The sequence below is a fragment of the Petaurus breviceps genome, unplaced genomic scaffold, assembly GCF_028583685.1.
Source record: "Petaurus breviceps papuanus isolate PSGF00001 unplaced genomic scaffold, PetGlider_PUasm1.0 373, whole genome shotgun sequence".
Taxonomy (NCBI): Eukaryota; Metazoa; Chordata; class Mammalia; order Diprotodontia; family Petauridae; genus Petaurus; species Petaurus breviceps.
Window position 1 is genome coordinate 1,905,284 of NW_027186299.1, and position 23,837 is coordinate 1,929,120.

General features: G+C 53.9%; 1 protein-coding gene across 1 annotated transcript in view; it reads right to left on the minus strand.

Annotated features, from left to right (window-relative positions):
* The window catches only part of SMC6 (structural maintenance of chromosomes 6), a 40,721-nt gene that overhangs the window by 13,474 nt on the left and 3,410 nt on the right, over nt 1-23,837 (minus strand). Inside the window, exons 2-16 of the mRNA XM_069099333.1 lie at nt 23,519-23,670; nt 21,964-22,081; nt 20,419-20,524; nt 18,488-18,624; nt 17,510-17,571; nt 15,981-16,061; nt 13,453-13,554; nt 11,159-11,278; nt 10,980-11,078; nt 10,548-10,694; nt 10,262-10,350; nt 10,013-10,177; nt 9,407-9,585; nt 8,944-9,148; nt 6,686-6,800 (exon numbers count right to left, since the gene is read on the minus strand). Of these exons, the coding sequence (XP_068955434.1) occupies nt 6,686-6,800; nt 8,944-9,148; nt 9,407-9,585; nt 10,013-10,177; nt 10,262-10,350; nt 10,548-10,694; nt 10,980-11,078; nt 11,159-11,278; nt 13,453-13,554; nt 15,981-16,061; nt 17,510-17,571; nt 18,488-18,624; nt 20,419-20,524; nt 21,964-22,081; nt 23,519-23,665 (1,872 nt within the window). The 5' untranslated portion in view covers nt 23,666-23,670. The remainder of the gene's footprint in view (nt 1-6,685; nt 6,801-8,943; nt 9,149-9,406; nt 9,586-10,012; nt 10,178-10,261; nt 10,351-10,547; nt 10,695-10,979; nt 11,079-11,158; nt 11,279-13,452; nt 13,555-15,980; nt 16,062-17,509; nt 17,572-18,487; nt 18,625-20,418; nt 20,525-21,963; nt 22,082-23,518; nt 23,671-23,837) is intronic.

The following is a 23,837-nucleotide window of genomic DNA, read 5'->3' on the forward strand; positions in this document are numbered from 1 at the left end:
CAAAGTTTGGAGAAAAAAGAATGAAGTCAACCTATCATTCTGGACTGGTCTAGAAGACAGTCCCGTGCCGACAGCCAGTGCAAGAGCGGAGGACAAAGTGAGGGAAGGGACAGGGCAGGGGCTCCTCACTCAGGCGTCTAGGGCGTCATTCCTGGGACGCTCCACAAACGTTCTCTGTCCTCCTGCAAAGACGGACCAATGGGCAGGGATTGAAGGCTGAAAAAGGCTGCTAGGAAGGGGTCTGGAGTTTAGATGGTGTACTCAGTCATTAAGTGGAAAAGGAAGGAAAGGCAGAAGGAGAAAACAGCCACCGCCTCTCTGTGAGACACGATGCCAGGGAAATCGCAGGCACGAGACGTTCACAGGAGACCAGACCCAATCCAGCCAGGCCACCTACAGACACCGTCTTTGACAAGTCCACAAAAGCCCAAGGTGACCCAGAGGCCCTGAGGGGTGTCCTGAGAGCCTGCCATATGCCTGATGGGATGAGCCAGATGTACAAGGAACGGAGCAGGGAGAGGGCGAGGAAGCGGGCCAGACGGACACTGTCCATGGCTGCGACACTTTCCTGTGGAGCGTGTAGAGACCAATGGAGGCAGCAGCACCATGGCGACCTGGCTCCTCCCGAGTCTGCCTTCAGAGCGTGAGGGATGCATGAGGAGGGGCTTCTCCCCTCCCCAACAGCTTCTCAACTGGCCTTCATGGTAATTCCATCCTTCAGATGGCGGCTAAAGCATCTGGGGGAACTTCCTATTCAAGATAGGATTTTACCCACAAGCAGGAATCAGCTCCTAGGATAGAAAAGCTGGGGGAACATTGAGGACATGGGATGGAGAGCAAAGGTGGCTACAGCGGGAGACCACCCGGGACTGGATGGAAGGACAGAGCACAAAGACAGACCCGATCAGAGACAACAACACAGCGATGGAAGCATGGACAGAACACAAGCTCGCTTCAGGAGGGAGACAGTCCCAAAGGGGCAGACAGGCTCAAGGAGACGCAGGAGCACAGAGCACGGGGAAAGGAGCAACACGGAAAACAGCTGGAAACAGAGAACAAGGGAGGAGGACCTTCCACAGCCAGCCAGAGGAGGTTCTATATTGGTCTGCTAGGCTTATGAAGGAGGGATGCAAAATGGTTAGAACTGCATCTGAGGACAGAGCTGGCAGCGATGTGGAGGACAGATTAGTGCAGAGACCAGAGAGCAGATACTTGTAAAAATCACCTCCAAGATGGCAAAAATTCAGATTAGCAGAAGGCTGATGAGATTATTGAGAGTTCTGTTTTACTCTGTCAGGGGAAAGAGGGTTAAAGGAAGGGACAGAATGGCCACTGGGGGTGATGGGATGGTAAATGAAGAGAGCGAAGGTGGGGAGCAGTGTTGTGGCTCGTCCGCCCTATGCTTCAGAAGAGCATTCTGTCAGCAAGGTAGAGGACGGACTGGAGATGCAGGGAGAGCACGGGGAGGGAGCCTGCACCAAGATGGCGGCTACCAGAGGAGCCAAGGGGATGAGAGGCTGAGGGAGAACCAGGGATGTCTTGCTAAAACATGGAAGATGGTGGTACCATCAACAAAGGCACAAAAAGTAGGAAAAGAGGCTGAGTAAGCATTATGGGGTAAAGGAGGACCTGGAGTTGTCCAGCCTGGGCCCAGGAAGCAATCAGGGCTGTCAAAAGAATCTGGAACTGGACCAAGTCACCTAAGAGAGCCACAGACAGAACTCTGGGCAGGGCTGTGGACATGGACATGGTTGGGAATGGCCACAGGGTGAAAAAAAAAAAAGGCCACGAAAGTGAGTGGAGCAGCAGCAGCAGAGGGAAGAAGAACCAAGGCCCAGGAAGGAAAGCATGAAGGAGGAAGGGGCTGTTAGAAGGGCCAGAGCCATAGCCAGGTCAAGGAGCCCTGGGTCCAGTGGGAAGGCACTCAGGTTAGAGAAGCTGCCTCAAGACGCCTCTTTGCACACGGTCTTTGGCTGAGCCAGGAGGTGAAGGGGCAGAGGGGGGATACTTCAGACCTAGGTAGTGCCAGTGAAAGCACAGAAGATGAATAGGGTGTGAGTAATGACGAGAAGGCCAGCATCCTTGGGGACCAGAGGGCAAGACAGGAAGCAGCAAGGACTTTATATGGGATCTTGAAGGTGACAGAGAATGAGTTTACTGAATTAGAGGGGTGTGTGGAATGTTGTGTGTGCGTGTATGTGTGCACGCGTGTGAGTATACTGATGTGCTTTGGGAAAATCACTCCCAAGGCCTGAACGAAGGCTTGATGCAGGGAGAAGCCGGTGGCAGAGAGCCACCAGCAGGAGTCTTGGCACGGGGAAGAAGGCCTGTACCAGGCTGATGGCAGCCTCGGAGACAAGGAGTGCGTGCACAGATGCAGCAAAGGGAGAGGATCAGAGGCAGGCAGCTGGATCAGTATAGAGAGAGAGCTTTGGGCATGGAGTCAGGAAGACCTAAGTTCAAATCTGTCCTCAGACTTGTCAGCTGTGTGATCCTGGGCAAGTCACTTAACCTCTGCCTGCCTTAATCTAGTGGAGAAGGAAATGAAAAAACACTCCAGTATTTTTGCCAAGAAAACTCCAAATGGGGTAACAAAGAGTCTGGCTCAGAAATGCTCACTGATGGTTTGGCCAATTCCTTTTTCAGAAATTAGATTCTGTAAGTTCACTGTCTTTTGTACTGGCAATCTTGGCATCTTATGTGGTTGTTAACTATTCATCCATTTTATTTAGCATCAATCTTATTGCCATGTAATTGGACAAAATAATTTATTATTTCCCATTTTAATTTGATGTGAATTTGGCCTTTTAAAAATAAAAATTAGCTAATGTTTTATTGATTAATTTTAAGAAATTAAAAGCTGGTTTCATTTTTCAGTGGATATTTTGCTTTCAGTTTTATTTATCTCTTTAATTCTCAGGATTTTAATTTTTAACTCTGGTTTTTAATATTAAGATTTTTTTTTTAAAGTTGCATGCCCAACTCAATGATCTATTCTTTCTTTCTTTCTTTTATTAACATAAGCGGTTAGAGATATAAGTTTTTCTTTAAGGACTGCTTTGGCCGCTTCCCAAGAATTTTGACATGTCTCTGTTAAAATCTTTAATGAAATTATCTGTTTCTATAATTTCTTCTTTAACCACTAATAATTTAGGATAAAGTTAGTCTTTAATTATTTTTAATCATTTATTCAGCAGCTCTTTAGTGAATATAATTTTTGTTGCACTGTGGCTCATAAAAGGTGAATTTAATATTTCTGCTTTTCTATAGACAGTTCCCACTATACAGAAATTTTCACTATGAAAATCTGACTCGCCAGCATGTGGGAGACACGATTCCAGCCTGGACTCCAGCTCCTGGTAGAAGTAGCAGTGCCAGTGCAGTTTCCTGCCAGGGGTCCTCCACTCTAGGCACAATGAGTCACCTGTGGAAAATGACTACTTATGTTAAGTGAGAACGGGCTGTACTTATTTGTGAAGTTTTGATGCCCTCAAACAGAGTCAGTTTTCATAAAGGTGTTACATACAACTGAGAAATGTACATGCTTCTTCCTACACTCATTCAGTAGTCACCAGAGAGCTATCATATCCAACTTTTCTAAAATTCTGTCAAGCTCCTTAACTCCTTTTTGGTTAGATTTATCTATGTCTGACAGGGGTACACTGAGTTTCTCTAATATTACAGGTTCTAACATCTTTGTCCCTCTAACCCATTTAGCTTTTCTTTTAAATTTTTAACTCTTATACTAGTTGGCATATATAAGTATAGATCCATATTTAATGTTACTATACTTGTGTTATATAGAAGTACAATGATACATTTGGCATCAATACCAATTCATTGTCCTTGATGCCTTTCAGCAAAAAGCGGTTTTCCTATTTATCTCTAGTAACACTATCTATTTTTGCTATTGCCTCCTCTGATTGATGACTATAACCCTGCCATTTTACTTTAGCTGAAGCATAACTGATTTTGCTCTAGCCCCTTGTTTTAACACCGTATGAATCTTTAAGGGTGTTTCTCATAAACGACATGTTGCTGGATTCTGCTTGGTAATTCCTCCTGACGTCTTCCTTTCCATGGGTGAACTGATCTGATGGACATGCAGAGTCCTGTTTATTAAGTCTGCACTTTCCTCCCCCTTCACTGTAAAGGAAAAGAGGGTAAGAGCGGAGTGTTTGCTCACCAGCTGTGCCCTAGCTTTGAGCCCTTCTTCTCCCCTGAGTTCCTCTGCTCCTATCCTGGCTCTTCTCATTCCCCTATCCTCCCTGCCTGTTTCACAACCCACCCTCCAGAGGGAGACTGTAGTACTAATTCCCCCCATTCTCTACTTCACTTTTTCCCATTCTCTTATCTTCCTGTTAAATAAAATATGTCTCTATACTAGTGTGTGTGTGTGTGTGCGCGTGCGTGTGTGCATGTTCTTTCCTTTGACCATTTCAGACGACAAGTGAGCCATAAATGAGCTCTGAAAGGAGGAAAACAATTTTTAAAGATCAGATGGTTTTAAAATGAATTCTATCAAACGTTAAAGAAAAAGCAATTCCAGTATTGCATAAGCTATTGAAAAAAATAGAAAAGGGTGTATTACCATATTACTCTTGTAACAAAAATATAGTGTTAATATCGAAACCAGAGAAGAGTTAAGCCCAATGCCCTTAGTCAATACTGATACAAATTTTTTTTTGTTTTTTGCTTTTTGGTGGGCAATTGGGGTTAAGTGACTTGCCCAACACCACATGGCCAGTTTTAGTGTTAAGTGTCTGAGGCGGGATTTGAAGTCAGGTCCTCCTGACTCCAGGGCCAGTGCTCTATTCACTGTGCCAACTAGCCACCCCTGATACAAAATTTTTAAATATCATAAAAATTACACATTACGAGCAGGCTGTATTTTATACCAAGAAGTTTGGGATGGTTCAGTATTAGAAATTATCAACACAAGTGACCCTAGCAATAGCAAAAACAAAATCACATGATGTCAAGAGATGCATAAAAAGCTTTTGACAAGATAGAACGTTTACTCCACTTAAAAATGATAGAATGCATAGGAGTAAATGGAGAACAGCTCTTTCAGCCGCAATTCCAAGCAATGACCAAAAAACTGTTCAACTCTCCACGTAGCTCTGGATCCAGCGATTCCACACCTAGGGCTAGACTTTCAAAGCATTAAAGACTAAGTAAAGGGACCTAAATGTACATGAATGTTTAGAGGAGCTGGAAACAAGGCAGAGGAGATGGACAGAAATGAGGGTGAGCTGGGAAGCTGGGCATGAAGGCAGGGAGCGGGAAGTCAGCAGAAGCAGGAGAACAGCTCAGAAAGCTGCAAGACAAATAACTTCAGAAAAATGAAGTTATGATTACATGAGTTCAAAGGACGGAAAGAAGGAAGCATTAATTAAGCGCCTAGAATGTGGGAGGCACAGTGCTAAGGGCTTTATGGTTACTATCTCCCTTGGTCCTCACAACAGCACTGAGCAGGGGTCCTTTTTACTCCCAAGTTACAGTTGAGGAAACCGAGGCAAACAAGGTAAGTGGCTCAGACAGAATTTCGAGGCATCTGAGCTCAGGTCTTCCTGATTCTAGACCCCATGCTCTATCGAGCTGCCTCATGAAACACGTTCTCTCCTGATGGGGAAGGACCTGGGTGCAGATGGGAATGGAGGATTTCTGGACATGGCCAATGTAAGAAACTGCTGGATTCTCTAACAAGAGTTCTGTTTTTCTTTCTTTTTCACAGAAGGGAAAAAAAGGTGGGCCTGAGTTGATTTATTTTTTTTTTATAAGAGGCCATTCTGAGAGCCAGGGCAGCAGGGTCAGGGGCACCGGAGCTAGGCAGTGAGTGGGGGCAGCTCTTTGAGAGAGTTCATTGGTGAAAGGGAAAGAGAAGCAGAATGATGGGGTAATAAGGGGATACTGAGGACGCTGGGATCTAGGCAAAAGGAACCAAGCACTAAGGAGGCAACCAGTGGAGATGGGAAAGGGAATGAGGAGCATGGCTGCCCAGGATGAGACGCTGTGTAAAGAGGGGAGAAGGGAGAGAGACACAGGCTGTAGCCTGTGGAGGGGGAAGGTCTATGGGTGCATATGACAGCTCCAGGAACAAGGAGGGGGACAGAGGAGACACTGCTGTGGGTCGATCTGAGACAAATCAGAGAATTTCCCTCTTTGCTAAAGGGAGATGTGTAGTCTAAGCGGAATCCAAACAGGCCAGATATTGAGGGATCCTTGGACTGGCTAGCCCAATAGTCTCCATGAACAAGAACAGAGCTGCCTGTACAAATTTTCATTCAGACACATCTCTGCCCCTGCCAGGCCTTCCTGGTGTATCCAATTGGTAACCCTGACTGAGGGCATTATGCAGTGGAAAATGGGCACACAACCACAAGGGATACTGTCCTAACCTTTCGGCACGCACCGGACCCAGTGGATTGGGCCTGAGGATGTCCGTGGCCGGAGGGCCCCCAGACCGAGGATGTTTGTTCTGGTCACATGCAGAAATATTTCTGTTCAATCGCTAGTGGCCAAAGAGGGGCAAGGTTGTCTTGGGCCACGATCATCCCTCTCCTTGGTCTCGTTCCAGTGAGACAAAACAAGACAAGCCCAAACATGTGCTCACACAATGACAGTGGTTAAGAGAAGGACACATCTCACCGAGCGGCCTCAACACTGAACATGTGGGTCTTACTTTAATCAGCAGCACCGTCTCTATTCTCCGCATGTCGATCAGGCTATTGGCCACGACTGCGTTGTCGATTTCTAAAGCCGTGAGCACCGTGGGAAACTCTGGGTGATAAGCCGCTCTGGGGGGGAGGAAGAACGAGGTCAGCGAGCTTTTACCATCCTGAATGGTCAACAAGAAGAGGCAGGGGGGTCCTGGCCCAAACCCCTCCCCACGGCAGCCAGCCAGGTACAGACTGGGGACCAGCCACTCCACTTGGAGACATCACAGATCTGTGTGTCTCCAAGGAGAGCGTGGCTGTGGGGAAGGACCTGGCCATGGACCTGTTAGCACCCACTAGCTTTCTTGGTATTCTGTCAAAGACAAAAAGGTCCCTCATGGCGTGGGGCCTGGGGGCAGGAAGACCTGAGTTCAAATTCTGTCTCTCATACTTACTAGCTGCCTCGGTTTCCTCAACTGCACAATGAGAACAGTAAGAGCCCCTCCCTTTTCAGGGCTGTTGTGAGGATCATGAGATACGCTTTCTGAAGTGCTGAAAGCCCAGTGCTTGGCACACTAGAAAAATACATATTCCTGTACCCTTCTCCCAATTACGTCAAGTGATTGACTAACGATGCTAATTTTGTGTTTTTTTTGCCAGGAAAAACAGATTTTTCGTGACATCAGAAATTACCACCAACAGGAATAATAAAATTCCAGTGACTTGTAGAAATATCTCCTCTTCTATGTGGTGGGTTATTCTTGCTAAAATAAATCCACCACAATGCACAAATTATAGGGGTAAAACCTAAGTTTTATTTTGTTTAAGCACAGGTTCAGAACTAAAAAAATATAACTATCCCAAGCCTGGACTGGACTTTCTGGGAAGCTTTTAGAGAGAAGATTACTGTCAGAGAAAAAAAATCCTTTTATGTACAGCAATCTCATCCATTCTTCTAGACTATGAAAGGTAAAGAAGACAGGTCGTAATCCTGAGCTTCCTTCAACGTCATAGAAGCTGAACAAACGTAGTTAAACAGAACCCTAATCTTTTCCACTGCATAAGGCCAGAAAGCCAGTTAGTCAGACTCGCGGGATGAACCAAGCCAGTTTACAGATTAACCTCATTCAGACTAGGGGGATTTCCATGCCTGCAGAGCTGGCGTCAGGCCATCCCAAGCTCAAACTCTCCTTTAGCTTCCCAGCTGAGGAATGTCTAAAACCCCCTTCCCTCAATTCTATCATGAAACAAGTCAGGCCTTAGCCAAGTGAGGCCAACAGTCACAGGAAACAGCCCACCAGGTATCTGTGAGAAACAGCAGAATAAGACCCCTGCACGCACTCTTATTTCAACAGCCACAACTGTGCATTAGTCCCACAGAAAGAGCTAACACCGGCTTCTTGTTCTCCGACACCGGAATGAGAACATTTAGTTCTAGTCAGTCAACATGTGTGGATGAAATGCCTACTGTGCGCCAGGTCCTAGGCTGAAAGAGGTTCCTGGCTGTCGAGGGGCTCATGGGAGGAGAAGGAAGGACCCTGCACTAATTAAGCGCCTGCATACCAGGCTTCATAAATATGAACCACTTCAATCCCAACGGTCTCAGGAAGACTGAAGATCACTGGGCACGATACAGTGCGCACAGTGAGGGGCCCTCAATATCTCGAGCTGGCCCACCCAGCCTCCAGACTGGCCTGCAGAGCATGCGGTCTGATGGGCAGGCCACGCTGTGCAGGGGCCAATGATGTTCTGAACAACCCGCCCGAGGCAGGCGCTCAGCAGAGCTCTGAAATGTTGTAAGGACACTCTCAGAGTCTCAGAAGGACTCTGGACTCGACTGTGACACAGGAGGTCCTGGCACAGAACTTCTCGGCCCGGTGTGCCCCCATCAGAAAAGGCGCCATGCCCATGAGCAAGGCAGAGCCACGGCAGCCCAGAGGAAACAGGGGATTTAAAGCCGCCTCAGCTCCACGTGTTCACCCGGACTGTCTGTGCCCGAATGGCAGCCTTCCCAGCTGGTCCTCTGGGCACAAAGGACAACCACCACCCCAAGCGTGATCTCACTGGACCCTTGCAACCCTGGCAGGATGGCACTAGCTATCAACAGCCCTGCTTTGCAGATGAGGAATGGTTAAGTAACTGGACTCGGGTCACACAGCTTGCGTCGGAGACCATATCTGAGCTCAGGGCTTCCTGGTGGCAGGTTTCGCGCCCCTTGCTTGGGCACTCTGCTGACCATTCTGAGGCCCAGCCGAGCTTTGGCTAGTGGCGGCGGGGGCCTTACCTGCGCGTGACGTCATACACCTCGTTCCGAAACTCGGAGACAATGATCTGAGGGCGGGAAGACGCCGGGGGGTACAGCTTCTTCATGAGCCCCTGGAGCACACGCTCATCTTTGTAGTTGTGACAACAAAAGGCGAAGATGAGGCCCTTTAAGCAGCACTCGATGGCCAAGGCCAGCTCGGGGTCCCGCAGGCGGATGCAGGCGCCTAGAGAGAGAAGGCGTCGAGGCCATCAGCTGACAGCCGGGTCTTCCCACGGCGCAAAGGGGAAAGGAGTGAAGATGGAGACCCCAGGGCTGGGACAACTGGGGGGGCTAGGGGAGATGGGAGGAAGCCCCCGCGGCCAATGCCCAATCCTGGGCCAGCAGGCGAGGGGTACATCGCATCCAAAGGCCCCTCGGTCTGGAGCTAGTGACCAAGCCGGGCAGGGTGGGCCCCTCCTCCACCCAGGTTGGCTGCCCCTACCTAGCGGGCCCACGGGCTTGCGGGTGAACTGCCCCTTCCTGTAGGCATCATCGATGGCTTCCAGAAGGGCCGGCACCTGGGAGCCAAACTGCTTCAGCCGGTTGGTCCTGGTCTCCTTCAGGTGGTGCAGGTGCTTTTGCTTGGTGCTCAGGGTCTGCTGCACGTCGGCCACTTCTTGCCTAGATGGAGGTGACGACTGTGACATGAGGCCAACGCACAGGCGGCCCGAGGGGCACCACCTCACCCCAACGCGGGAGCCTGGCCGCCTCCTCGGGGGAGGGCTGGGGGACTCTGGAGGAAAGAACCCTCCCTGTTGCCGGGCTTTGCAAAGAGGCGGCAGAAATTGCACAGGACCCGAGTCTGGGGTTCAGGGCTCCCACTGAGTTCTGAGGACCCACGTGGCCAAGCCACATTGACTGGCAAGTCCTCAGTTTCCTCATCTACAAAATGGGAGTGGTTGGATGACCAAGGTCTCAGACCCCTTTGGGTTGCGTTTATCTAAAGGTGACCTAGGGGAGGTCACCGAGGTCGCTGGGGACCCTGACAAGGGGAGGAGGGGGGTGGGTGAGGAAAGGCGGGCTCCCGCTGCCCAGAGGCGCCACGTACAACATCTTGGACCGCTCTTCCTTGTCTTTTTCTATGGCCTGCCGGAAACACTCCAGCTCTTGCACCAGGAGATTCTCCTGGTCCTGATAGCTCTTCTTCTTTTCGTTCAAGGCCGCGATCTTTTTCTGCCTCTCCTGCCGGGCTGGCTCCAAACTCTGATCAGCACTGCAGGGAGCAAGCAGACGGCATGCATCGGGTGAGCCGTGGGCCGCGGCCACCCCAGCCCCGCCCAGCCAGGAGGCCCCCTACCTCCTCCTGAGCTCCTCAATGCGCTTCCTCAGCTGCTCCCCGTCCCTCTCCAGGCCTCGGAATTCGTTACGGCAGCGATTGTGGAAAACCTGATGCCAAACATTAGGGACCACATGAGGGAGGCAGGGGGAGGGACTGTTCTCCTAACCTTTTGAGGCTGGACATGATCACAAAAAGGGCCCCAAAGAGCCCTGAGCCTTCATGTTCTGGTTAAAGACTGACGTGCCCAGGCAGCCACGGCCCCAGGAGACCAAGGACTGCCCACCCAGAGGGCCCCTGCCCTCACCTCGGCATCATTGTAGGCCTTCTTCTTCCTGATCAGATCTTCCTTGGCTTGAATGCACTTGGGCTCCAGGGCAATGGCCTCTTCACTGATCTTTTCCAAGTTATCCTGAATAGCCTTAAACTTCTCCTCAGCTATGTTGACTTTGACCTTGAAGAAAAAAGGTGCCTCTTAGGAAAAACCAAATCCATGCAAAGTTGCAAAGAAAAAGGAGTGAAAATGGCTTAAAACTCCTGGGACAACAGTGTGGGGGCCTCTCTGACCTAAGCTGAGACACAGCCCTGGCTGGCGTCCTACAGACCCAGGCAGCAGGGCGCCATTAGGCAAGGACACACAAAGGCGCTGTGAGGAGCTCCTACCTCCCTGGAAGGGCCCGTGCCCATCGGCTCCCCCCGGGGCTGGGGCCGGGGCCGGGGCCTCTGCGCCTGGGCTCACCTGCCAGAAATCCAGCTTCTGGGTTAGGTGTGCGGTGCGCTGCTCCATGACGCTCACGTCACCCCTCATCTGTTCGATTTCCTTCTCGTACTCGCTCACCTACGAGGTAAGCACAAGAGCCCTGAAGCCCCCGCCAGCGCCCATGCTGCTTCAACGTGCAGAGCCCCAGGAAGGCATACCAGGGCCCAAGCCATCTCGTGCTTCAGATCTTCCAGCTTCTTCTTCATCACACTCAGGTCAGCGATGCTCTGAAAACGCTCCTCCTTCTCCAAGCACTGGCGCCGGAGCTCGTGGAGCCGCTGCAAGACAAACCCATGGCCCTCTGGGTCACCTCGGAAGGCCAGGCAGGCGGGGATGGCATGGGCTGGGCAGGTGGGGACAGCCTAGCCGGTGGCAGGGGCCGGGCAGGGATGGCTTGGGCCGGGCAGGCGGGGATGGCATGGGCTATGGTGGGAGCTGGACAGGCGGGGGCCCCGGGCCGCTATCAGCACAATGCCCACCACCACCACGTGTTCTCAAGGCTGTTTCCAGGAGACAATCGGGCTTTCTGCCCAATAAAGCTGGAAACAGTTTTGCGTGTGCTTCTAAACAGGATTAAATCACTGTGATAAACTCCTCACTGCCGGCCGTCAGTAACTGCAGGCATTCTGAAGAGGGGCCAGAGCAGTGACCAGCCCCGACCTGAGCCTGTCTACAGGGGCGCCAGGGAGCAAGACACGGCGTCAGCCCCATTTAAATAACCCCGTCCCTTCACATCCAAGGAGCCTCCTCTCAGGCCTAGGGACCACATGGGGCAGTCACACAGCCAGCCGCCCATCCGTTCACAGCCCAGGAATGAGGGGGGCCAGCCAGGGAGGGGGCCACGGGCTGCAGCAGCGGACGCGCCCCCGGCCCTGCTGCCTCTGAGCTGCCCTGGCTCCTTCCAAGGACCAGCCTGTCCTCAAGGCCTTGGCCCACAGGGCTCCCTGAGCTGCCCGCTTGCTCTGGGAGGGCTCACAGCCAGCAGAGGTTTAAGGGAGGCATGGCCCTGCCAACTTAGTGACTCTGGTCTTCTCTCTCTCTTGGTTTGTTCCTTTCTTCCTGCCGATGCCCCACCAAGCCAACCCCAATTCTAGGCCTGAGACTGCCTTCCTCAGTCAAACTGCGAAGTCTACACTGGCTGCCTCCCTCTCCTTTCCTCTCACTTGGCGTTCAGGGGCCTGCTGATGGCCTCTAACACCACGCCCAAACTGTTCTCTCCCAGACCCCGCTATGAGCCATGAACTGCCCCCTCTCCTCGGGCTTCCTCCTCAGTCTTTCTGCCTGGTTTTTCAGTCCTTGGGGACCCCTTGCCTCTAGTGGTCGCCCACACACTGCCCTGGGCCCTTGTCTCTGTGCATCTCCCCATCAGCTGACAGAGACTGACCGCAGACCACCCCCAGGGGTGCAGGCGCTCCTTCTGTGCTCAACACCAACTGCTCACTGGACACTTCAAAGGGCACGTCCAAAACCCAACTCTTCCTCTTCCTCACCCTTCCTTCCAGTCTTGCGGCAGTGGGACCTCCACAGAACCAATCTGCCCCCAACCCTCACCGCCCTGGAGCCCCCACTGTCGCAGCAGCTGCGCCGTCCAGCCATCCCCTCCTGCCTGGGCTCCCTTCTCACCGCAGTCCACCCCACGCAGCTGGCGAAGTGTGGACGTGACCCCCGTAACCCTGCCCAGTGGCTCCCTATGACCTCTGGACAGAGGCCCTCCCACCATGGCCCTGACCAAGCTTCCAAGCATCACTGACGAGGTCCTCCCTCCCTCCTCTCTGTGGAGGACGCTCCCCCCACACACTCTCCTTCTTCCCCCTCTCCTGGTCCTTCACGTGCAGCCTTGGCCCCCATCTGCTGCAGGGCGCCTTTCCTGACCCCTTCCCCACATGCTCATGCCCATCTGCCCGCCTGCCCTCCCTCGTTGCACAGAGAAGGCTTCCCTTTCTCTCGGCATCCCCAGTGCCCCGTATGGGGCAGGTGCTGCATCCAGACCTACAGACACCCACGATTCATCAGGAGGCCTTCGCCAACTGACCAATGGTCTCTTCCATCTCTGTGGAGCTGGAGCTAGGGATTCAGGCAGGACGAAGGAAGGGCCTCTCCTGGGATGGTTAACCCAGAAGGGCTGCCCAAGTCTGCCTCCCTAAGATGCCCTCAGGGAGCCAGGACAGGCTGGTGGGGGAGGCGAGGGGAACCCCAAACCTGAGGAAGGGGAGTCCTGGGGAGCCCCGGCCTTGAAAGGGGAGGTGAGGAGAACCCTGGCCCTGAAAGGGGAGGGGAGGGGAACCCTGGCCCTGAGGGAGGAGGTGAAGTGCGCCCCAGCCCCAAGGAGTGGGAGGCTGCACATTTCCAGAATGCCAGCACTCCTCCCTTGGAGGCTCCAGGGGCAATGGGATGGCCCCCAGGAGCTATGGCCCTGAGGATGGGCCACACTGTCCACGCGCCTCTCACCCACCTCTTCCCCTTGATCTATCTGGTCCCGGGTTCTGGCTTTCGTGTCCATGATGTAGGAGTAATCCTCTTTCATTTGCTCCAGCTGGGTGGCCTTCATAAAGAACTGAGACAAAAGAAAGGCCAGAATTAAGTGTGTCACAAAATCAATATTGGGTGTGTGTGTGTGTGTGTGTGCGTGCATAGGCATGGGTGTGTGCACGCGTGTGCACAGGCGTCCTAGGACTCTGCCCCTTTCACAGATGAGGAACATGACTGGGGCTGGTGCCTGAGGCTGGATCTGACCTCAGCTCTCCCCTCCCTGAGCACCTGCTCGAGGGCACAGCACTAGAGGACTGAGGATCCAAGGAGTCCTCGAAGCAGCATCTTCCTGGGGGCCTATTCCCACTCCACTCCTGAGAATGAATCCTGGCAGACACGTCCCCATCTCAGAGGGAGAGCCAGGGGTCACCTCGTACACCCCCAAACAGTGCTCAGTGGCTGAGGATGTCTAGGTACGGGAGCTGCAGACAGAGAGGCCTCAAAGGCCTTTCTCGCCTGGGTCCCCGGACTGTCATCTCACTGAGGAATCACGAGGCCCAGGTCCAGGGTTCACAGACAGAGGTCCCTGAACCCGGATGGCTCCAAGACACTCAATGATGACCTGAACCTCCATGGCCCCAACTGTGAAATGTTGCTTTTTTTTTTCACTTAAATTCTTTTTTTCTCTGTAAATTGTTTTCTTTTAAACTTAAATATGAAATAGGAAAGAAAGCACTGCCACATGTGCAGCAGGATGTACACGGCCTTCGACTGACATTTGTGCCGTGACAAATAAAGCCAAGCTGGCCCTCCTGCTTCGTGGTGGGCACCTTTACTTTGTCCTGTTCCCCTTCTTCACCCCACCCCACCCTACCCCACCCCAAGAGGGCTACGCTTAAGCATGGGGATGGGAGTGTGTGTGTGTGTACACACACACCCATACACACCCACATTCATACACCCATGCACACCCACTCACATTTTACCCACACCCACACATTTAAGCACATGCACAAGTACACACATGCGCACACGCACGCACAGCTAGCTATAAGCACATATGTTCACACATACACACAAGCACCTACGCTTACATGCACACATGCACACACACATGCTCACACGCACCTGTGTAAGAGCGCCCTGCACTCATCTGGTTTAGTTTCTCCTCCTTCCTCACTCTGAGCCTTTCCATGTTCTTCTAAGTCCAATAACCCGCTGTGTCCCACACCGCAGCAATACCCCAACCTGCTGCTGTCTAGAAGTTATTTCAAACAGTCTAAAACAATACTGATGAATACGGCTGACTTTGGATTTTTATGTGTGTGGCAACGTTTCTTAAGCCAACGAAACCAAGCAGAGCGGAATTCACCCGAATGAGTCCAGCAGAAGGGAGGGGCCAGCCTGCCTTCTACCTGGATCCTTCCCCGGCCAGATGCAGCCCTGTCACGGGTGCCATCCTGAGCGGAGGATGAGGACAAGGCTGAGGCCTGATGAAGGGTCAGGAGGACAACAGGAAGAGACCAAGCTGAAAGGGCAGGGGATGAAGGAGGGACACGAAGGCTCTTCCAAGAGAAGGGTTGGCCTTCCTCTGAGCCCAGGGGCAGGAGCAGCCCGGCAGAGAAGCGGCTTTCACTTGTGGGAGGGAGAAGGGACTTCCTAACAAGTCTGGCTGCAGAAAAGAGGTGGCTGCCTGGGGTGCAGAGGCCGGCTTCTCATCACTTACTGTGGGGCATGAGCACCCACTGCCTATGGAACCCAGCTCCCTGACCCTGCCAGTTTGTGCCCAGAAGCCTGCACTTGTCCACCAGCGTGCTTTGGGGTCATGCTCCTGGATCCCCAGGGAGCCTTACACCCTGGGGCACTGCGGCTCCTGCCCAGAGCTGGCCTGCCAGTGGCCCATGCAGACGCAGGGCTTCCTCCTGGCGGGGCTGTGTAGCCATTTCTGACTTCACAACCCTGCTTGGTGTTTGTTGGCAGAGATACTGGACTGGCTGGCCACTTCCTTCTGCAGTTCATTTTAGGCAAACAGGGTGAAGTGGCTTGCCCAGGGTCACCCAGCTGGTAAGTGTCTGAGGCTGGAGGCCAGCACTCTGGCCACTGTGCCGGCTACTCTTTATCTCCTTGGACCCATCCATGAGCTCTCCACTTCCTCTTGACACCCAGGGTCAGAGGGAGGCACCGGATGCAGGCCTGCCAGCACCAGCTGGGGCTGGTCAAGCCTCACTGAGTCTGTTTCCTGTTAGCTGCCAACTTTCTGAGTTCTGAAACTTCTTTTCCTAGTTACTGAGGACGCTGTAAACTCTGGCAGCGACCCGAGGTCAAGAGGCATGGAAGGGGGGGGAGGTGAGGCCGCTGGCCATCGCCCGCCGGGGTCCCTGGGAGCCGGGTGGGCTCCAAAGCCTAGCTTCTACCCTCCGGACTGAGCTCTCTCCACACCAGGCCTTTGGGCTTCGCGTCAGCCGCCCCCCACCTGCCCCAGGCGGCCCCCCCCCCCCCAATCTGCCTCACCTTGTATTTGTCACCTTCACTCTTAGACTGCAAGAACTGCTTGCTCATCTCTTGGGTTAAGATGGAGACGGGATTGTCCACCTGGAAGGAAAGGCACGTGAGCTTAGCAGAGGTACCTTAGCGGACCTCAGAGGTCGTCCAGGGATGGGAAGCCAAGCACACCTACAGGTGGGTCAGGGCATGGCGAGGCAGGAGGGCAGGGATGCACCAATCCATCTGGGGCCCCAGCCAGAAGGCACCATCAGTCACAGCAGAGCCCCCCCAGCGCAACAGCGCTCAAGACCTCCCAGGCCGGTGGGCCAACACCCCTGGACCTCAACAGCCTTAAAGTGAGGGGACAGGCTGTGATGCCTGTCGAGGTCCCTCTAGACGGAGAACTGTATTCATCATTTTGGGGATGCCAACACAAGAGAATGCTGGTACTGAGAGGACCCCAAGACCCTAGCGTGTTAGGGGCACCTGCCTCAAGGGACAGCAGAGAAAACCAAGGCTTAATGAGCCAGACTTGGCCAGGTGACCTCACAGGCCAATCGGAAGCCAGTCAGGAAGCTCCTAGGTCTAAGCCCTGCCTGAAGGCCACGGCACCTTCCTCATCATCACCAGCAGCAGCTGGCAGTAAATGCCACCCTTTACAAATACCATCTCACCCTCTGAGGACAGGCTGTTACTATCCCCATTCTAGAGGAGGAAACTGGGGCCAGTGCCTGAAGCTGGATCTGAACTCAGGTACTCCTGACTGAGTCCAAGGCTCAATGAAAAGTGAAATGTCTTCCGCTCTGAAAAGCCACAGCTTTGGATACTCTCCCACAGGGCAATTTCAGACCCAAATGCTCCCATTTTCTTCACCAATGGGCCTTTGGCGCCTCCCTGGTCCCAGAGGTTCCATCTAGAGAGAGGATGGGCCCCTGCCCCGTGTCTGAATGTGCCAGGCCATGAGGTCCCTTCCAACCCTGGTCTTCTCGCAGAGCAGCCTGATGCCAGTAGATGAAGGAGCCAGGCCATCCCTACTCTTGTGGAAAACTGCCATGCAGAGGAGACAGAGCACCCACAGGTTCATACAGGGAGGAGTCGGGTGAGCAGGGCACAAGCTCAGATCAGACCCTGCCCCTTTCTCAGGGCGCTAAGCTCAGTGGCATCTGTTCTTCCATCTGTCTTTTCATCTATTGGGCTACGAGCCTCTGGGTAAGGACCTGAGTGATCTGGTTAAGCAGAGGGCAAAGGTGCCAAGGGTGGAAAGGCGACAGCACACAGGGAGTGGGAGTGAGGGTGAGCTTCCTGGAAGAGGTGAGGTCAAAGGCAGCCTGAAAGGGATGGGGCAAGGAGGTACTCCAGGCATCAAGACCAGCACAGGCAAAGGCAGAGAGGAAGGAGAGGCCAGGAGCACATGAAGGTGCCAGGGTGGCCCTTCACTCACGCTCACCCAGAGTGGGGCCTCTGGAGGACTGGGGTCAGGATGGCCTTGGCAGCAGGAACATTCAGAGACCACCACCTTTGTACAAATTTATCTGGAATGAAATTCCTGCCATTACCTGGATGTTAAAATGATCAAGAATCGCTGTGAGTTCTTCTTTCTTGGAAGAAACCAGGTTTCCTAGTTATAAAAAACACAGAACAGGACAAACCACAGTGATGTAAGGCTGCCCCCTTGCCCACCCCAATCGGAGCTGTGCTGTGGCCCCCAGAGGCTTCTCCTTCCCTCCTGCTCCCTTCTTTCCCTTCATCTGCACATATTTCTGCTAGAAGACTAATTTGGACAGCTTTAGGACTTCCAGAGATCTGGGCCTTCCTCCACAGAGAGGGCAGAAAACAACCCCTATAAAGTGACGAGATATAGATCTTGTGTCCTCCTAAACGCTCAGAGCTGACAAAATTCGCCCAGGGGTCAAACTCCTGGTGACAAGGGTCTTGGCCTTGGTGAGGCTGACACACAAAGGCTGTTTCTACAGCCCGTCTAGGGCCGGGGTCCTCATTTAAAAGGGAGTGTTATGACCATGACATGAGGCAAAATTGGAGAGCTTTTTATCTAGACTGATGGAATGGCCAAGAAGTGCCTGGTGAAGAAGGCGGAAAGTAACCTGATCTGGGAGCGCAAGGTCCAGAGAGGTCACCCGGGGCTTGAAGCCTCAAGGAGACCCTCTTAATGCCCAGCGGCCCCAGGGAGGAGCGCGCTGCCTTGGGAGGGGGTGGGCTTTCCCACCACGAAGGTCCCCAGGCAGAGGCTGGACGCTCCTCAGCAGCAGGACCACGGGGGGAGCTCAGACACTGACATCCTGCACCGGAGGCCCCTTTTGTGCTGTGTGAGACAACACAATGTCCAGACTTTGTAACAGTTTGGTGCCAATGGCGTGCCACGTGCGAGACGTCCCGGGAAGAGATACAGAGGCGGCCCAGACGTCTCACTCTTTCTTTCCTGCCATGAAAAGGGCAGCAGCACTGGCAGCCCAGGCGACTCACCCCCCCTCCCCCGGGCACCCCCAGGACGAGCGAGCTCACAGCTCCGGACTCACCTGTCTGGCCCTTGAGCTTGCAGCTGCGGCTGCCCTCTACGCTGATGTGCTGGTGCACAATGATCGCGTCCCCGTACACGCTCGGCTTGAATGCGTCTTCCCCTCTGTTCCTCAGTGTTATCGAGATGTCCGCAGAACTACAGAGACCAAAAAGCCACGTCGCCACAGGGAAAGCATCCTGCCCACAGGCACCCCCTAGTGAAGGACAAACCCCAAATCCTTCCCCTCAGGGGAGCTGCCAACAGCCCACACCATCCGGGCTGGACCTGGGCAGCCGCCTCTGTGCTTCCCCACTATCACTACCTCCAGCTCAGACTGACTCGGCTCCCTGTTCCCATTCTCTTCCTTCTCCAGCCTATGAGCAGAAGCCTCCACATGTTCCAGGGACTCCCTAATGCTTTCCAGGTTCAAACAGGCATGGCATAGAATTCAAGGCTCTGCACCCTCAGCTCTGGCTTCTCTTTGGAGCCTGGATTCACACTCTCCCATCACTAAACCTCCCAGATCTCGCATCCCCGAGGGCCGTGGATGAAGCCTGGGATGCCCCAACCTGAACCCTTCTCACCAACTCCTCCATCCAGACTCCCAGGAGCCCCCAGCTCAGAGCTCCTCCTCTCTCTTCCTATATTCCCATAGGTTGGGCAGCAGGGGATGGCTGGTCACCCTTCTTCCTCATTGCTGCCCCTGCCCCGGGTCTCCTCTGGAATTCCCAACCACTTCACACTCCCTGTGGCTGCTGCGGCCACTCCCACCATTCCAGGCGCCTGGGTCTGAAGCCCGTCACACCCATCTCTCAGTAAAAACCATCATCACCACCATTATTCTTTTGTGGGACTGTGCATTTTTTAAAGTGTGTTTTCAATGGAGAAAATACACCATCAGTGTACAAAACACCTCTTGAAAAATACCCAGAGCACAGATACCATAAAATGAAGCAAACCCCTGCCAGGAGACGCTGTGCCCATGGTGGGGAAGCAAGCGTCTCATCTCCAGATTACGAAAACTTGACTGAAAAAGTCACCCGCAGAAAAAAGCCCATGTTTCCTGCTTGGAGAAACTTGGGCCTAGTGACATGAAATGTTTAGTAAGTTGTGTCTGATTTTCCCCACAGCGCTAACAAAATGGCAAGACTAAGTCTGTGTCTGGCCGTCTCGATCCCACTCCATCGCTACATGTGCCACACCTTCGGGCACTGCAACCCTTACCATCCTTACAGTGAGATCATGACTGACTGCACAAGGGCGCTGGGATTAGTCTGGCCAAGGCGAGGGGCAGGGGAGAAGGGACACACCCACTGCAGACATTGTGGCAGCTGAAAAGCTTCGGGCAACTTGAAGGCACTGGCTCCCTTCTTTCTCTTTTGTCTCTGTGCGACCCACCCCACCTGCTCCATCACTTTGCGCCCCTCTAGCTGGGAGCCTGAGGAGCTGAGGAGGGCGTCCGCACACCCCTACTGCCGCATCCATTAGACATCATGCCCAACTGATGGCTCAGTGGGCCCCTGCTGCCAGAGGCGACCCCTGCCCTGGCCTGCTCCTCCAGCTCTCAGAAATGGCACCATGCACCCACCCTCCCTGAGATCACTGGCCAGGTGTGGGCTGGCCTGGGCATCTGCTGAGAGCTGAGCCGCCCCTTCCCCTGACTCTGCTCTCCACTGGGGCAGTGGCTCTTCCACGCTCCCTACTGCCTCCTTCCTCACCTTCTATGTCCACACACCGCTCACTTCAGGGCCTCGTTCCCTCCTGCCCAGGCTGGCTGGCTGCCTTCGATTGGTCCAAGCACCCTGGGACGAACAGAGTCCTCTCCGGGTGGAAGTGAGGCAGGGGATCTTGTCATCTTCCTCCGCAACAGGGACACAGCCATGTCCTCTTGCTCCAGGCCCCCCAGGGAGAATGAGAAGATATGGGACAGTCCAGCCCCACTTCACTCACCTGTGACCGTCTCTCACAAACCCTTTCAAAGAGGAGCCCCTGTTGGTGGCCGTGGCTTTTCCTCCAAGTCCAACGATGAGAGCCGTCAGGACTGCACTCTTACCGCCTGCACAGTAAGGGAGAGAACAAATCAACGGTGCACCCACCTGGGCAAGAAGGGCCTCATTCCTGACAGCCATGGGACTCCCATTTCTCATCCACGGACTGGCCGCTATTTCTGGGCTTCCTGCCCAATGCCATCCTCTGCCCCAAGAGGCCTGTGTGCCAGGGCTACCTGAGCCCGGCTGTGAGTTCTGAGACCTCACCGGACACGTCACAGACACACAAGACCTTCTACAAGTTTTTTTCAAGTAAGAACCAGAAATACACTGTTCATCGTGTGGACCCACAAACAGCCATTCCACACACTGTCTAAATAACCTTGACCCCTTCAGCTTGGGCACGGCTCTTCCTTATCAGTTTACAGAAAACAAGAGGGCCGCCGAATCCTGGCAAAACCACAAGAAACCATTTCTCTTCTTAAGTAAGAAAACAACAGAAGCTCCAGCAGAAAGCAGCCCTGTGAGTCACTGTCAAGGGTGAAGCCACCGTGGGCCCTCAGGCTGCAGCTCCAGGCCCTCCTCAGGCCGCCCACGCAGACAGCAGGGGCAGAGCTAAGTCAGAATACAGGAGGAGCTGGGAGGCCTGCCCAGAGGTCTCCTCTGCACATCTGGCCCAACCGTTCTAAGTACTGAGCAAGCACTCAGTCAAGACGCCCTCTTTTTTTTACGTGGAGACTTTCTCCATCATGATACATGCACACACACACATGCACCCCCCCTACTCATACAGAGAGACTGCTGAGATCAGCAAGTCACTCCCCAGAGCCAGGCCGGCGTGACCCCACGTCCCGATGATGGCATTCCTGAAACGCTCCAGAACCTCAGCGACTCCGTGTGTCTGCACCGATTCAGAGCCTGCTACTTGTCAGGCCCTGTGCCACGCACTGAGGATTGGGCAAAAGGCAAGGTCAGGGAGACTACACGTGAGCAGCCACGTTACACGTGTGACGGGCAGCACCAGGGAACACAGGGTGGGGTGGGGAAGGGACGGCTCCAGAAACACCGCAGGGTCCTGTCTGTGGAGCGGCCACGAGGCCGGGTCCCTGCACCCCAAAGGCTGTGGGGAAGGAGGGCCCTGCTGGAGAGCGACAGGGCAGATGCTGGCACAGACTGCCGCCACGCCTCAGCTGCAGCAGGGACTCTCCTGTTCTAAAGCCACAAGGTGCGATGAGGCAGCCAGGTCAGCGGGCATCATGGCCTCTTTGAGCCCAGAGTGGGCACAGCTGCCACCTGTGACCTTTTCTCTGGGAGCCGGGGGGGGGGGGTGTCTCTCTCATGCGCACACACACGCACACACCAGACGCACACGCACACATGTGTGCGCCCTCACACTCAGACTGGGCAGGGGGCAGCCTCCAGAGCAGAGCCTTCACCATGACCGGCGGCTGCCCCCTGCCCCCGGCAAACGCATCTGGGTGTCTGGATCTCACCAACGCCTACTCACTTCCATTGTTCCCCACCACAAAGTTGACATTGGATCCGAATCTGAAGGGCCCAAGCATCGCGTGGCACATGAAATTCTTTAGCTGGATGCTCTCGATGATCCCCACTTCGGCTGACATCTGTTAAAGAAAGTGTGGCGGTCGGAGGGGGTGTGGCCTATGCGCCCCCAGCCCTGCCTGGCCTCGAGGACTCTCATTCACTTCAGGGAGGCAGTGCATGGCACGAATGTCCCTGACCATAGTAACTCAGGACACAAAGAAAAAGAAGGGGGACGGCTGATCCCAGGGAGGGCCCTCTTCCTTCTTCTGGGACCCAGGGGCCAAAGGATCCTTGGTTTTAGTTGATAACCCTTAATTTCTCTAAATGCCCCACCCCTGTCCAGCTAGACCTGAATCCCATCAATCTGGACGCTCTTGCCACAGACGAATCAAACTGAAGAGAAACAAAATGAACAAAGCAGCAGCAAGGAAAACCTGGGAGACGCGCCCTGCGGCCTCCAGGCGGCTTCAGGAAGCCTGGGCCTGCCCCCAGGCACTGACTCATTCATCACACACTCTCCAAGGGCCCTCTGCTCCACAACAGTGTGAGCCTAACAATAACTCACATCCCAGGGCTCTCAGTGCAGTGAAGAAGACAGGACAAGCATCCCCAGTCCCATTTTACAGAGAAGACTGAGTCTCAGGGCTGTGAAGTGGGGCCTTGGGAGCGATGCCGTCCTGCATCCACTGTGCCCTTTGCCATCCCTCCCAGTCCTGTAGCACATGGAGAGAGGATTCTCAAGATGCCCCAGACCAGCCTCACTGCCAGACCAAGATGCCCATCGCTCTCCAGCCTAGGCAAAGGCCACAACGGTCTGTGCTTGGGAGGATGGAGGCACTCCAGGCCAAGGTCAGTCCCCTGTCTACACCCACTGGACCCAGTTCTGCAAGCACGTGGATCCAGAGTCGAGTTCCTGGCTTTATGAATGCTCATGGCCTCGGCATTCTCTTCCAGCTCTAAGTAACAAAGCCCACGCTGACCCAGACTCCACTTCTCACAGCCATCATCTCTCTGGCACACACAACCACCCCGGGAAGGAGAGGCTGCTCAGATCCCCATTTTACAGCTTAAGAAGCTGAGGGAGAGGAGAATCTGCCCACCCCACTGCTGAGTTGCCAGAATATATGGGCCCGGGATGTTGTCTATGCTACGCTCCTTGGCAGGACAAACACCCATGTATCTCAAGGCAGTTTGCTGGGCCCCAGCAGGCCTCTCTTTGGGGGCCCCCGGAGCCTGTTGCTGGCCTGGATACGGAATCTGCTGGGGGTTCCGTGAAATGTGGCACCCACTTGACAGCACTTTCAGGGGCCTTAGGGGAACAGAGAAATCTCTTTCCTTCTCCTCCAAGTCAGAAGACCAGGATCTCCCCTCCCCAGGAAGGGTCACCCCTTCCATCTGGTCACCTGCCAACCTAGGGTGTCTCCACTGTAACCCGAGAACAAAGCTGCTTCCTTGGATTCTGCCCCTCCTGGGAAGCCCATGCCCAGCACAGCATCTCACTGTCTCACGTCACTTACTGACTGAGAGGCCGAATTTCCAGGGGGCAAAGCCAGGGAGAGCTCCTCCTCCTCCTCTTTCTCCACCACAGACCCGCTCTCCTGCTCATGTCTCTGCTTTTTTTGGGTCCCAGTAGGCAGAAAATGGTCTTCTTTCCTTTTAGCCATTGGGTCTAAAACATTGAGAAACCCAGAGGAAATGAGAGCCCACAGGAACACCAAGGCATTCAGCATAAATCCCAGCTATCCCACTTCAAGGCCTCCCTTCCCCCTCTTCTGTGCCAGACTGCAGCCTCAGAGGGCGGCTGGTCCGGGGCCCCCCAGCCCTTCTCACCAGGGC